At 34.3% G+C, this 16,196-nt stretch overlaps 1 protein-coding gene across 2 annotated transcripts in view; it reads left to right on the forward strand.

Annotated features, from left to right (window-relative positions):
• The window catches only part of adam11 (ADAM metallopeptidase domain 11), a 37,862-nt gene extending 25,415 nt beyond the window's left edge, over positions 1–12,447 (forward strand). Inside the window, exons 16-27 of one of the 2 annotated variants that reach the window (XM_052612164.1) lie at positions 464–535; positions 1,011–1,103; positions 3,101–3,181; positions 3,274–3,324; positions 4,535–4,598; positions 5,130–5,232; positions 5,326–5,445; positions 5,813–5,981; positions 6,380–6,494; positions 6,760–6,850; positions 7,814–7,831; positions 11,432–12,447. In XM_052612164.1, the coding sequence (XP_052468124.1) occupies positions 464–535; positions 1,011–1,103; positions 3,101–3,181; positions 3,274–3,324; positions 4,535–4,598; positions 5,130–5,232; positions 5,326–5,445; positions 5,813–5,981; positions 6,380–6,494; positions 6,760–6,850; positions 7,814–7,831; positions 11,432–11,447 (993 nt within the window). In that variant the 3' untranslated portion in view covers positions 11,448–12,447. Of the gene's footprint in view, positions 1–463; positions 536–1,010; positions 1,104–3,100; positions 3,182–3,273; positions 3,325–4,534; positions 4,599–5,129; positions 5,233–5,325; positions 5,446–5,812; positions 5,982–6,379; positions 6,495–6,759; positions 6,851–7,813; positions 7,878–11,431 lie in introns of those variants that run through there. The other variant, XM_052612163.1, reaches the window with a different exon arrangement.
• The last annotated feature ends 3,749 nt before the right edge of the window (positions 12,448–16,196 follow it).

A 16,196-nucleotide genomic window follows, 5' to 3' on the forward strand; every position in this document is an offset into this window, starting at 1 on the left:
GACACTTATGTTTGTACCAGCACACTTCTTGTGCCTTCTGCATATTAGTACACAATGCTCATCTTGTGAAAGTTGTGATTGGAGATCCAATGACTTGGAGTTTTGTAAAGTGTCTTCTGTCTTTTTGTCCAGAGATCCTAATTATGATGCTAATGTAGCAAACAATGAGCTCACGGTCTCTGAAAATGAGACAACACCAATGCAAATTATGCAACAAAAATAATAATTCAAATATTTATATCACTGCGTCACTTATGCTGCCATGCATTCTGGGAAATGGAACCGCTTCCCACCAAAGACTTCACAATAAATATATGAAGCAGTCTGAATGTATTTAACTACTTTTACCATGTATCTTTAAGTGCAGTTTTTTCTTTAATGGATAGATTTAGATTACTGTAGCTTGCTCAACACTGCATATTTAATGTATGTGGCAGTGACATATTATTTCCTGTCGCTACAGTTGTTGGATCCTCCTGAATGTGGCAATGGTTTTGTGGAACAGGGAGAAGAATGTGACTGTGGCTCCCAATTGGTGGGTGACAAGATGACCTCACTCAAATATCCTTTAAAAATCCAATAGCAACCTATCATTCATATCATTCATACCCTGCCTTAACGGGATAGTTCACCCAAAAATAAAAGTTCTGTCATCATTTACAAACATTTAATGGTAGCCATTGACTTCCATAGAATGGAAAAAAATACTATGGCTACTTATAATACTAATAATAATTATTATTACTAATAATTACTAATAATAAGTAGTCAATGGCTAGCGTCAGCTGTTGGGCTACAATCATTCTTCAAAATTTGTTATTTTGTGCTCAAAAGAAGAATAAACTCATATAGGTTTGGATCAAGTTGAGGGTGAGTAAATGATGACAGAATTTTCATTTTTCGATGAACTATCTCTTTAAAGTGTGTTAGTATAAGTGAACAGGAAGGTGATATTCGCATTACTGTGATAAGCTAATGGGATGTTTTTTATTGGCTGTGCACTCTTGTAGGATTGCTCTCGTGCCGGGGGTGCATGCTGTAAAAAATGCACCTTGACCCATGATGCAATGTGTAGCAACGGACTCTGTTGTAGCCGTTGCAAGGTAAGTGGTGGCAGAATTGTTTATGCAAAAATTTTAATTCATGTTTGCTGTCAAGGCTCAAATGACCAAAGGACCATCATAGTGGTGGTTTTGGTCCTTTTTGGAGCTTGCCAGTACTTGGTCACTAAGCATCATAGAAGATGTCCATAATCAAGCTTTGCTTAAAAAAAAAAAAGTTACAAATTAAAGTTTTTACTAAAAATTCCCCTTCACTGTTGCAAACCTTCTGCGTATGCATATATTGAAGCATGAAGAGGGCATGTTTCTTGTGTCATGCAGTGAATCGCAACACATAAAGTTTGAATATGCAGACGTATGAATGAGATTTGAAGGCTGCTCCAAAGGGGGCAGTTTTCTGTGTATAATGACTAAAAGGAGAAATTCTTTAAAAATATTAAAATTCTGTTGATATCAATTTCATATCCTCATATCATTTCAAAACTTTAACTTTTTTTTCTTCTGTGGAAAGTTTGAATAATTACCGGTAATGACAGATATAAGATTTATAAAGGATGCAAAAGCACCATATATAAGGACTAATGACTAAAAAGATACATCTGAAACACCTAATGTATAAATGCACCTAATCAAGGGAATAACCAATGACCAGACACAACTGAGAACCACCTGACAAGAAAAAAAAAAACCTATAGGTGTGTTCAACTCAAAGCAGCACTGCACAGAACAAGTGGTGCATGATATCAAAGTACTGTGAGAGCTGTGCTTTGAATTGAGTAGCTGAAGGCATTTTGTTCAGCAAATCTTTTCATGAAGTCATCTATATTCAAAAGCCTTGGTGGGTTCTGACTCAATGCTGAGAACAGACAAACTCAGCAATCTACTCTCTGCCTTTGGTGACCTTAGCTGCCCCATTAGTTCTTGTACTACAAAACCATACTTCTCCAAACAGCTGATTATTATTTCAGTTAACCCAACAGCAACCAGCTTTCTACCTCTTGCAATTTTAGGAAGCTCTCATAAATCAGACCACTGTAATAGTATCTCAAGACAACTGACTTTGCGCTTATTTCTGAACACTGTTCCACCTTCACCATTCCTGGCAACCAAGCCAATATTTCATTCTAGTAATCCACTAGTAAAAATAATTTGTTTGTGATCCGGTTCACTGGTTGTGTTGAAATGTATGTTTTTGAAGAATCAATTCATTAGAATCATTAGACGAATGAACTCCTGAAGATATTTTACATTATTAGTCATTATTTTATCACATTTTTCATTACTATACATTGAAGCACCACTGCTGTAAATAGGCCTTTTTCACAAAAATAATGTCAGCCCAAGGGCAAAGTTAGTTCTATTACAGGTCTGTGCCTATTATATTAAATATACTCTTTTACCTTTAACCAGGTTGTTGATATATAAATAACATTTTACTTGTTTGTAACTTATGGTTAAGATAATACTCTCAGATGTCCTGCTGGATGGTTTCTATTCTTCACATTTGTACTTTTGATTATATTATTACAATGATATTAACTAATTCAGTCATTTCCCTTGAATCACTACATCATGATAAAATATTGTTTAATATATAAATGCCATCATTTACTTCCAGTACAGATGCGCATTTTTTCCAAGAATAATTTAAACAAACAATTCTGAATGTGTACAATTGATATAACATATTAAAATCAGTGCAACATGTAACTGAGATAAAATAGAACCATGAACTTAAGTCATCCCTTGTGAAAAATGCTTTTTCCCAAGGCTCATTATACTGTACATTCATGTTAATAATGAAAAGGAGAACAGAAAATGCAATATCATTTAAATAATAATAATATCGGTGTACAGTATATTTAATAATTTTTCATTTGTAATTAGACTCTGAAAAGCCTTTGATTTACGACTTGTTTTTGTTGAATATTCAGTGTAATTTAGCATTACCATTCATTTTGTATGAAGTACTTTAATGTGTATTTGACTTACTGAAAGACTGATAAACACTGAGGTAGAAGTGTGTTTGTGTGTTGCAGTATGAGCAGAGAGGAGTCGTCTGCAGGGATGCAGTGAACGGCTGTGATGTGCCGGAGACATGCACTGGAGATTCGAGTAAAGTAATGATACATTTATATAAAATCATCACTTAAATTATTATCGTAATAATAATAAGACATTTACATATGCTTCTCATTCATTTCTCAAACAGTGTCCACATAATGTCCACAAACTGGATGGTTACATGTGCAATTCTGGACTGGTAAAATCATTTGTTTTTCTCTCTAAAATGAACCATACATGTTTCTTAAAACAAGAGTACTAAGCATTGTTACTGTATTTTGTTTACATGATTTACTGTATAACACTGGCAGACTTCTCTTGTTAAACTTTTACCATGAACTATGATTTCAGTTAAAATGAATTTAAATGTTTCAGTGATTAAAGGGGCACATGATTTTGGGTTGGACAAGAACTGAATGTCATATAATTCTGTTGAGAAACATCTTTTCTATCATTAGAAACTGCAAATAGACCTTAATATTAATACACATGTGAAAAGTGTTATTAATCACAAGCCACAAAAAAGATTGCAATGTGTTACTCACCTAAAGCAGACACAGAAAGACAGGTCTCTTAGATAGCGTGCGATTCTTGATCCCTGATTAACGGTCAGATACACACAGAATTACAGTATTTCAAAATATCTGTCTGGGTGTGTTTGTATATTGACATAGCATTGTTGGTTTTGTCTTAATTGAACGTTTGGGGAACAGCTGGGGAAAAACATCTGATCTGTAACAATATAGAGCTATTAGATCTGTGCATTCCAAACAAACAAAGGGATTCACTCACTGCACTTGAGTGAACGTTTTTTGTAGCTCTAACAATAATCAGTTTATTTGTAATAAATACGTACAATGAAGATGCAGTATTACACTTGATTATTACATTTCAGTTTTTCTTTAATTTTGTGTGTAGTGCCGGATCTACTCCAAACTACTACTTAAATTGTATATATTCATTTATATACTAATGCCATTTTCTACTTTTATTTCATTTTACTAATAATGTTATACAAAACATTTTTAGTGAATGGTGGTCCATTTCAATGTTTTTGGACATGCGCATAATAATAAATAGACATCTTTTACAATAATCTTCCCATAATTGTGTCATATAGCACTGAGAATCTTAGCTTTAATAACATGGTCCAAATCGGTCAATATTAGAGGTATCAAGGATATATTTCCACAGAATGTTCTTTATATTATGTAAAATGATAAATCACACTCACAAAAAGAGTTTTTCAGTGGAGACAAATTACTGTGTACAACTTTAATTCTTTTTATGCTGTAGTCACAGAGGATATTAGCCATTAGAAAGCATCTTTGCTCTGTTTTATTTTTTGACGTCTGGCTGAATGAGTGAGTTTATATGGAAAGCTGATGTACCTTCTACTGCTCTCTCAGGGGCGCTGCTATGGGGGCCGCTGTAAGACCAGGGATGCCCAGTGTCAGGCGCTCTGGGGCCATAGTGAGTAGCGTCTTTTATATTGTCCAGTATGTATTGGAATACTTCTACTACTGATTTGACCCAGCATGGCAAAGGAGAATTTTTCTGTTATATTTAACAGCGAAAGTGTAAGTGTATCAATAATTTTATCAAATTTTGTAAATGAATGATCAAGTTTATATACTCTGTCTGCAGCAACATTAAACTTGTAAGCCCATCACTAGAATTAAATAATCTGCACATTGCAACACATTTTTTTTTTTTTTTTTTACAGAAAATTCTATAAAAAATGCTACAGAAACCATTCCCTGCATAACATCTGACATAAGTGGCTTGGTATATTAACATTATATTTATTAATTAAATATACAGTTATTTGTAAAATATACAGGTATGATATTCCATCCCATAATACCAGATGGAAACTTCACAATTTATTTTCAAGGCAGAAAAAAAAGTGTGTTTCCGCCACATTCGGGACAATCATTAGTGAATACATAAAGTGTAGTATTACTACAGGTGTATGTACATATCTCTCGTTTAATTTGTTAGATGCAGCAGATCGCATGTGTTATGAGAAGCTGAACATTGAGGGTACGGAGCGTGGCAGCTGTGGTCAGGACAGCTCACACAGCTGGATTCAGTGCAATAAACAGTGAGTGCATGAACAAACTTCTTAATGAGATCATTTTCTGTCCCTTTGTTTTTCTTGTGTGTCTTCCATTGTTATTTCTTTGTGCTTTCACAGGGATGTGTTGTGTGGATTTTTATTATGCACTAATATCACGGCGAAGCCACGGTTTGGAGACTTAAATGGAGAAACCACTAGTCTCACCATCTATCATCAGAACAAGTACCTGGACTGTCGGTAATATGCATACATTATATTCTTCAGTATAATTCATTTATTTTAAGCATGTTCAGATATTTTTTACTGGAAAACAAGATGCTGGATATGATGAATTTAGGGCTTTGGATGCTGCATTTGTTCTCTGCTTTTCCAGCATATCTCACCATGAGTGACAAAGTTTTAAGACAGAAATGTAAATGTTTTTATTCATTTCATGAATAAAGGTGATGAGTTCGTGATATCAAATGGAAACATGGGATTTCCAACTGAAAACATACAAATGAGATTGTACAAATTCATTTAAAAAGTTGTAGGACTTGCCTTTGCACTTGCTTTGCAGTGTGTGTTTGTGTGTGGTACTGAGCTGTTGTTTGTGTATGTTCAGTGGGGGTCATGCAGTGTTGGAAGATGGCACTGATCTCGGGTACGTGGAGGACGGGACACCGTGTGGCCCTAATATGATGTGCCTGGACCATCGCTGTCTGCCAGTCACCACCTTCAACCTGTCCTCCTGTCCCGGGTCGTCCTCCTCTCACGTCTGCTCTGATCACGGGGTGAGCTGTTCATCTTACCCAAATCTAACATCCCAGTCACATCCTGTCTGTTTTGGGCTTGACTGCGTTTGCCTCATAGCATAGACTGGTACATTTTTCAAAAGTGCATTTGACTCATTCTCAGAGTCACTCTCTTATTTTTCTAAACCTGTAAGAATTTAATTGATCTTTGGATCACAAATAAAGATATATTTAATATTTTGTTAATATTACTGATTTTATTCAAAGTGTTGACTCTGTTCATGCTGTGACATAGATTAATATAACTACATCTTACATCCGTAATTCTCACTCAAACTTTGACTGTCCAGATAGATTTCCTATACTGTAGTAAGTGAGCCGAAGTATTTTTCCAGCGTTAGGTTTATCCAGACATTCTCTGCCTCTCTCTGTCTCAGACATGCAGTAATGAGGTGAAGTGTATCTGTGACGCAGACTACACTGGGAAGGACTGCAGTGTGTATGACCCCATTCCAGACCCCCAGCCTGCAGATGGTCCTGAGAAGAATAAAGGTTCACAACACATTTAGTCACATGGGCGTCAGGTTGTAAGGTTCTTCATTTGTGTCAAACCGAATGTTACGACGACATATGATTGCCTCCTTCTCCAGAGAGCATGAGCCCACTGTTTGTGAAATATAGCTAAAACCAATTAATTAAATTAAAGGAAACACGAAGGAAACCAGGCTACACTAAAAACTAAAATTCAAAATAAAAGCACATGACAAAATAAAAGTTAAAAAATATGATTGTTTTTTTTTTCTCCGTCTATCAACAGGTCCAAGTGGTACAAACATTATCATTGGCTCCATAGCGGGAGCGATACTGCTGGCAGCTATAGTACTGGGAGGAACAGGCTGGGGCTTCAAGTAAGACAATTCCTGCAATAAAGAGCTCAAGTAGCCTTCAAGTAGCCTTCTGTTCTTATTTCAGTTGTAAAAGAGCACAACAGTGACTATCTGTCTATTTTTTTTTTAAGGGATGCTATTATTTTTTTTTTTCTAAAAATAAACCTTCTTAAATATGAGATTAGAAAGTAAATAAATTAAACTTGACCATGGAGTATCACATTTTAACATCTGCCACTAAACTGTAAGTGTCAATTGCAAAACGTAGGTCTCCGATAACCCTGATTAAATACATGATCAAGTACAGAACTACATAGAATACTGCTAACAATCTTAAAAGAAAACCGTGTTTATGTACGTCACTCTCAGAATCATAGCAAATGTAGCCTTTAAACGGTCCAGAATTATTTTTTGTGGGTCCAATAGAAGTATATTGCACCTGTGTGCTTATAATGTTAGTATTTTACATCAGAACAGTCAACCATCAATCTTGAAAAACAATGCATGGTTAGTTTTGCTCAACAATTTCAGATAGTTTGTTTCAATGTACTCATTCGGAATAATTAAATAAAAATAAAAGTTTCACCAGTTTTTTTTTTGTTTTGTTTTTTGCATCTTCACAATAATATCACTAATATGAAACGAATTAAAGCTTGAAAGTAGACACAACACATTCAAAGAGTGTAAGCACATATATTTACATTTTATTCATTTCGAACTTTATGTGAGTCTGGACATGAAATACTGATAAATGATAAATGATTTGAGACTAGTTATTATCGTTTTATTAGTAAATGGCTTTAAAGAAAGGGAAAGTGTTTTTTTGTTTTTTTTGTGATAGCTTTGCCGTATTATTTATAGGCTGCAGTAAATAATGTGTTTTCCTTATTTTTATTGGAAATGCATCACAGTTTCTAATGTGACATTTTCTTCTGCATAATTTAATCTCATTTGTTCTCTCTCTGTTTTGTTTCTTGAATACAGAAATATCAGAAGAGGAAGGTATGAGCTTGCACAACAAGACATGATGTGATGTCATACACCCATGTCCACCTAGCCCATATTGCACCAGCTGTTTTCACATTTTCGCCTGCCTATTTACATTCTCTGAGTTTTATTTTATTATTATTATTATTTTTTTTTTTTTAATGTTTGCAATACCTCAGTCACAGATTAATTTCAATACATCAATCAATACAACATCGCATTAGTTTCCACTGCATAGTTATAATGGACAATTAATTGGAATAAAATACAATATAACATTGGCATGTTTGGCTAAAGTATAGACATTTGTTGCTGTTAGTAACATTATATTAGAAAAATAATTTAGCATGACCAGTTTGTTTGGTATTCATTATATTCATAATGCTGTTATTTTGTCAACACTGTTAATATGCACTAACTGACTATGATTTTAAAACTTACAGGTGCATCTCATCTCAGTTTGAATGTCATGAAAAAGTTCCTTTATTTCAGTAATTCAACTCAAATTGTGAAACTTGTGTATTAAATAAATTCATTGCACACAGACTGAAGTAGTTTAAAGTCTCTAGTTCTTTTAATTGTGATGATTTTGGCTCACATTTAACAAAAACCCACCAATTCACCAAATCTCAACAAATTAGAATACTTCATAAGATCAATAATAATAAAAAAAAATTGTGAATTGTTGGCCTTCTGGAAAATGTTAATTTACTGTACATGTACTCAATACTTGGTAGGGGCTCCTTTTGCTTTAATTACTGCCTCAATTCGGCGCGGCATGGAGGGGATCAGTTTGAGGCACTGCTGAGGTGTTATGGAAGCCCATGTTTCTTTGACAGCGGCCTTCAGCTCATCTGCATTTTTTGGTCTCTTGTTTCTCTTTTTTCTCTTGACGATACCCCATTGATTCTCCATGGGGTTCGGGTCTGGTGAGTTTGTTGGCCAGTCAAGCACACCATGGTCATTTAACCAACTTTTGGTGCTTTTGGCAGTGTGGGGAGATACCAAATCCTGCTGGAAAATTAAATCAGCATCTTCAAAAAGCTGGTCACCCGAAGGAAGCATGAAGTGCTCAAAAATTTCTTGATAAACGGGTGCAGTGATTTTGGTTTTCAAAAAACACAATGGACCAACACCAGCAGATGACATTGCACCCCAAATCATCACAGACTGTGGAAACTTAACACTGGACTACAAGCAACTTGTGCTATGAGTTTCTCCACCCTTCCTCCAGAGTCTAGGACCTTGGTTTCCAAATGAAAAACAAAACTTGCTCTAATCTGAAAAGGAGACTTTGGACCACTGGGCAACAGCCCAATTCTTCTTCTCCTTAGCCCATCTAAGACACCTCCTTGACACGTCTGTGTGTGGTGGCTCTTGATGCCTTGACCCCAGCCTCAATCCATTCCTTGTGAAGTTCACTCAAATTCTGGAATCGATTTTGCTTGACATTCCTCATAAGGCTGTGGTTATCTTTGTTGGTTGTGCATCTTTTTCTTCCACACTTTTTCCTTCCACTCAACTTCCTGTTAACATGCTTGGATACAGCACTCGGTGAACAGCCAGCTTCTTTGGCAATTAATGTTTGTAGCTCCTTGCGAAGGGTGTCTATGATTGTCTTCTGGACAACTGTCAGATCAGCAGTCTTCCCCGTGATTGTGTAGCCTAGTGAACCAAACTGAGAGACTATTATGAAGGCTCAGGAAACCTTTGCAGGTGTTTTGAGTTAATTAGCTGATTGGCATGTCACCATATTCTAATTTGTTGAGATTTTTTAGTTTTTGTTAAATGTGAGCCAAAATCAGCAAAATTAAAAGAACCAAAGACTTAAACTTATTTAGTCTGTGTGCCTAAAATTGATCTAAAACACAAGTTTCAAAATTTGAGTTGAATTACTGAAATAAATGAACTTTTCCATGACATTATAATTTATTGAGATGTACCTGTATATCTTGAGATTTCCATTTCATGCATAATGAGGTTCAAGAATATAAAGCGAGAGATCTGAGACCATTCCTCAAAACAGAATCACTTCAGATCTTAAATATTCAGAGTTTCACGCTTGCGGACTCTCTTCTTCAGCTCTTCCTACCGGTTTTTATGTGGTTTGATACCGGGAACTACTGCATAGGCAGATCCTCAATGCTCTTACACGCTGATTATTAAACACGCACAGCAGCACACAAACATGCCAAATATAAACAAATCAAAGGATTGCAATTCATAAGAACTTTTTGTAGGCTAATTATATAAATGCCTGCATGTCATAATGGATAGTCATAGCATGTGTCAGAATTAGGCTATTTGCTCGCACACGAGCAACTCGGTTTCATCTCGGAGACACTTTTCTGTCTGTCTTGATGTTTGTCGAATTCCGCCGTGCAAATAGCAAATCCTTCATGGCATGAGCACAACTGGCTCTTAAAGGGAATGGAAGATGGGACTCTGGTTTGCACGTTACACCCAAAAAACAGCCATTACTCATTAAGAGAATAGGGACAACCCATTTAGACCATGCGCCCGTGGGCACCAAGTGATTTTCCATCATTAAAATAGCAAAAGTGGATTTGGACACGCCTTGAGTTGCAGCTGCGCCGTGCGCTTAACTCTTAGGGCCCTATTTTAAAGTTTTAAACACAAAGTGTAAAGTGCAGTTCATGACTTGCGATTAAAATGTGATTCTACAAAATAAAAAACATACAATATGAATTAATATACTTGAATTAGATCTTTATTCATGAGAATTTCTTGAGGTATCAATAATTGTGATCCACATTTTGGTGGGAATATTTTGTAATATTTAATAAATATTTCATCGATAAAGAGAAATGGCAAAAAATAAATAAATTTGACAGCCTGTTTTGCTCATATTTACCAATATGAGTGCAGAACATTACTAGCAATGTCTGCATCAATGTGTTAACTGTTCTATGCAATAATCTCAAACTATTTTTTGTCATTTTACTACCAGTTTTATAAAATACCAAGCCCTAAGACCTAAGTGTTTTATTTTCTCTAATTTGAAAGCTGCTCTTCACGCTACATTTATGGTTGCTAAAAAATTCTTTGAATAATACATTTGCATAAGAAATTTAACTGTTTGAGTGAATTTAAAATAATTTAATTAAAGTGGCAAGTCATTCCTTTTAAGCAGTGCATTTACTATTCCAGATCATATTGAACTAATAATTTTACATGTACATGAAATATTACACATTTCATCATTTTTCTTTCTTTAATAAAACCCTTGTATTTTAAATGACATTTTATTTTGTATAATTTAAATAATTTGTTTTTTCCAGTGTCCTCATCTTCACTTTCCATGTTGTTAGAAGCATTTATTATAATCCTTTTACAAAACTACTAAAATAAAACTGGTGAAATTATGATATCAAGTTCCAAAGATGAAGAAGTCTATTCATTATTTTGCAGAATAGGAATGACCCCTGCCATTTCAATCACATAACTGCTTCAGTTACTTCTTGATTAGAAGTTACTTGTATAGTCTTCATTTTGCAGGCAAATAAAAAATATAAACAATGCACAGTGAGTTGTATTATTTGACACATTGATTCTCCTCCTTTATTTTCCCTCTTTTCTGTGTCTATTCTTCAGATCTGGAGGGGGATAAAGCATGTCATCTGCTCTCCTGTGCTTCTGCACTGTGCTCTTTAAACTTTGAGGGAAACAGAAGAATCTACAGATGTCTTCCACTTTCTCACCAAACTCCAGTTTCACCCTGTTCTGTCTTTCTGACTTCCTGTTACTGCCTGTCACCTGTTGCCTAGAAGTACATCTCATGGTAACATTTTTAAACTGATTTAGATTTTACTGATGTTGGCTATTTGTAATGGGGTTTTCCCTTTAAACCCAGCACAGAAACTGAAAAAAGTCATCATTTAATCAACCTCATGTTATTTTGAACCCGTTTGACTTTCTTTATTTCATGGGGCATAAGAAGATATGTCGAGCAGAAAGTTCACATTGTTGAGCTCTGAAAAAAACTCTGAAGATTGTGTGCTAAATGCAGATACCTCTCTGCATATTCAGTTATGGCACCTTGACATGTTTCGCTTTTAGATAAACCAAGTCAGAATTTTCAGTTCCTTTTTTAGTATTAATTTTAATTTACTAATTGTGGTCCTAATCAGAGAGCTAACAAATTAATCCATATTTGTTTTGATGCTTAAGTATAATACTTTTAGCACTGAGAAGCCTAGACTTTTTAAGTACCCTCTGTTTCATGCAGATAGACAGATAGTCTTGTCTTCCCCAAACCGTTTGGATGAAATATTTCTGGATGTCCCGGTGGAAATCCCATAACAATGTATTGCCTTGCAGGGGAATGTCTGCTAACATTCCACGTTTACCTTCATTCTAGTCTAATATCTATAATCATGCTGCTTTTACTGTCATCTGTAATAGTTAAAAAAACATGCATAATCCTATGAATGTACTTTTACATAACAAAAAATAAGGCATTGCTCGTTTGTCTAATGTAGTTATACTTTTCATTGCTGAGTGAAGCAAAGCAAGGTAATTTTAGTAAAAAAAAAAAATTATTATGTAACATTTGTAAATCTTAAGCATAAATGGAACACCATTTGAATGCACTGAGCTGAGGATATATATATATATATATATATATATATATATATATATATATATATATATATATATATATATATATATATATATGGGGGTAAAACCACATACAAAAAATCCAATAGTCAGTCATATTTCCAAGCATTTTTATGCTACAATAATCTCATCCACTATTTAGCAAATTTTTCTCTATGATCTGCTGGCTGACGTCACAGTGCTATTGGACTTCATACTGACACATAATAAAGAGTTAGTTCACCCATATAGCAAAATTATGTAATTAATAACTTACCCTCATGTCGTTCCAAACCAGTAAGACCTCCATTTATCTTCGGAACACAGTTTAAGATATTTTAGATTTAGTCCGAGAGCTCTCAGTCCCTCCATTGAAGCTGTGTGTATGGTATACTGTCCATGTCCAGAAAGGTAAGAAAAACATCATCAAAGTAGTCCATGTGACATCAGAGGGTCAGTTAGAATTTTTTCAAGCATCGAAAATACATTTTGATCCAAAAATAGCAAAAACTACGACTTTATTCAGCATTGTCTTCTCTTCCGTGTCTGTTGTGTGAGAGAGTTCAAAACAAAGCAGTCATAATGACATAATTTTGCTATCTGGGTGAACTAACCTTTTAAATGTGGATCAAAAAATATTTACATAAAAACTATTGCATTTATTTTATTTTATTTTTGATAGTTATTGATATTGATATTTTTATTTAAAGTTTTGTTTTCCTATTTTATGGGCATGCAGTACTTATTTTTCGGACATTTCCAAATTAGATTTGTATTCAGAAATAAGCAAGGGATTTAAATTTTGAAAGGAAAAAGGTATATTTACTGGGTAATTTATGGTATCCTGTGCTTTTGGACGTCATAAAATGAGAAAATCAAATCATAAGGAGATGTTAAACATTTGAAATGATTTTGATGAAGTTTAGCCAAATGAATTGGTTACAAATTTTCATGATAGTCCACATTAGACATTCTACTAGCTATAAGTGACTTTGCAACTACAGTATGTCAACTTCCTCTCATTAGTGTATTAGTAGACTTCTAGGTTAGGGTTAAGGTTAGTAGAATAAGTTGACATTTACTTAAAGGGATACTACACCCCAAAATGAAAATTTTATCATTAATCACTTTCCCCCATGTCGTTCCAAACACCGTAAAACTTTGTTCATCTTTGGAACATAATTTAAGATATTTTTGATGAAAACTGGAGGCTTGTGACTGTCCCATTGATTTCCAAGTAAATTACATTGTCAAAGTCCAGAAATGTCTGAAAGACATCGTCAGAATAGTCCATCTGCCAGCAGTGGTTCAACCGTAATGTTATGACGCGATGAGAATACTGCTTGTAAGTGATGAAAACATAAATAACGACTTTATTCAACAAATTCCTTTGTCAACGGTCTCCTCTGACACCATTTTTGTTTTCTTTGCTAAAAAACTGTTTTCTCGTCGCTTCATAACATTACGGTTGAACCACTGATGGCAGATGGACTATTCTGACGATGCTTTTCATACCTTTCTGCATTTTGACAGTGTAACTAACTTGGCAGTCTGTGGGACTCCCGTTTTCATCCAAAATATCTTAAATTGTGTTCCGAAGACGAACAAAGTTTTACAGGTTTGGAACGACATGGGGTAAGTTATAAATGATAACATTTTCATTTTGGGGTGGAGTATCAATTTAAGTTACTTATAGTCAACATGTCTAAAATGTAGTGAAACTAATATGTTTAAACTAATAAATTGAAGCATTCATGAAACAAATGTCTGCCCCGTTAGGAACAAATGAACAACAGTTTAAAATATTTATCATTTTAATGTATGGGCATTGTGTATATCTTTAAAAAAAATCCAGATACCATTGTCCATTTGAAAGCATATCTGGCGCTAAATTATTAAAATGTATTGTTCAGCATTTTAAGACAGTAAGGTCATGCTCTTTATTGGAGACACAAAATGCACCAAATACCAAGAATGACCCTACTCATAAACCATAATCACTAGAAACGACATATCAGCTCTCTGCTGTTTATTGATCCTTGTGCACAGCCAGCAGAAGACAAGACACTCACTGAATGACTTTGGTGAAGTTCAAGGCACAGAGGCAGCATTTCATTTACACACAGAACATTATGTGATCTTCTGATTGATTCAATTAGAAATGTAGTTATATATATATATATATATATATATATATATATATATAAAACAACATTCTTGAATTTTTGACACCTAAGCTAACCTGCAGTCTCTTCTTGATAACTTTAGCTCTTTATTTCCAAGGCGTAATGGAGACCTCTTTATGCTGTTGTATAAATAAACTATACTGAATAAGGTTTAATAGCTGAGGCTAGCCAGAGCATATTTGATTAAGTCTAATATACCTTTTTATAGAATTACTTCCTTTAATTACAACTTTCAAACTTTTCAACTTTTAAAAAGGAGTAAAAGTACTGTACAAGAGGAATTAGCCAGTAACTGAAATAGAGTGAGTGGTACACAGTGGATACTTGGTTTAACAGTGATCTGAGTTTGGGAAAAATCTTCTGAGATTTAAAATGATCAACAGGAATGTGTGTGCTTTTTTCATACAAACAGTGCAGATGGCCACATGTTTGGAAATATTGTCTCATCACAATTATTTTCACAAGTTTCTATGGAACCTTTGCTTTTAGCAGATTCAAGTAACGATAAATTAGCAATATTTGTTCAGTTCAAAATCATGTTTTCTTGTGCCTTCAAAAACTTCAGCGGAGTTACATTCACCAATGATCGGCCTGTTCCAATGGTTAGTTTACTGGTGAAGTGCTCATGCATAATGTTATGAATTACAGCCAAAAATGGGATCTATTAGCAAAATTAAAATGAAAGACTTTGGGCCACACACGTATCGCACACACAGAGTATATATATATATATATATATATATATATATATATATATATATATATATATATATATATATATATATACATACACACACACACACACACACACACACGTATATATATATATATATATATATATATATATATATATATACACACACACACACACACACACATATATATACATATACATACATATACATATACACATATACATACATAGTAAATATATAGAACTCTTTCCTAAAATATGTACAATATGGTCATGTATTCTTTGCTAATGTAAATATAATGAATTCTTTAAAAACATGATCACACATCTACACCAAATATAGAGCATGTGCAAGATTCCAAAGAATGACACACATTCTCACTGGGTGATTTTTTTTCTTTTCTTTTCGTCGTCTTGCAATATGAATGGGACATTTTTTAATGCAGTCCAACATACATCATCTTGAGCCCCGTTTTCAGCCAATTGATAGTTTGGTTTGCATGTGTTTCTGGGCCACTGTACCTCTTCTGTTACCAAACCATCAACTTGATAGATGCTGAGAGGAATATTAAGGACAATCTATTAACGTAGCTGATGCCGTGTTTCAAATGTATTGCCTTCAGTTACATTCCAACGTTTCATTCCAATCACTGTGTATTTCATTCACTGAGTTCCAGTGTTTTAGCAATTTTCTCCTTCGGTGTGAATTTTAAACTCTAGGTTTCTATGTCTAAAGAGTTATTCTGGAGATATTATACTTCATAGTAATTTTCAGTCTGTTTGACTGTTAGATTGAATGGTAGATCTGAATAATCAGGTTCAGCTAAAGCTCACTGCAAACAAGAATTTTCCTCAATGATGCAACACTATCTTAGTGGTT

Source organism: Carassius gibelio, chromosome A12 (genome assembly GCF_023724105.1).
Source record: "Carassius gibelio isolate Cgi1373 ecotype wild population from Czech Republic chromosome A12, carGib1.2-hapl.c, whole genome shotgun sequence".
Lineage (NCBI taxonomy): Eukaryota > Metazoa > Chordata > Actinopteri > Cypriniformes > Cyprinidae > Carassius > Carassius gibelio.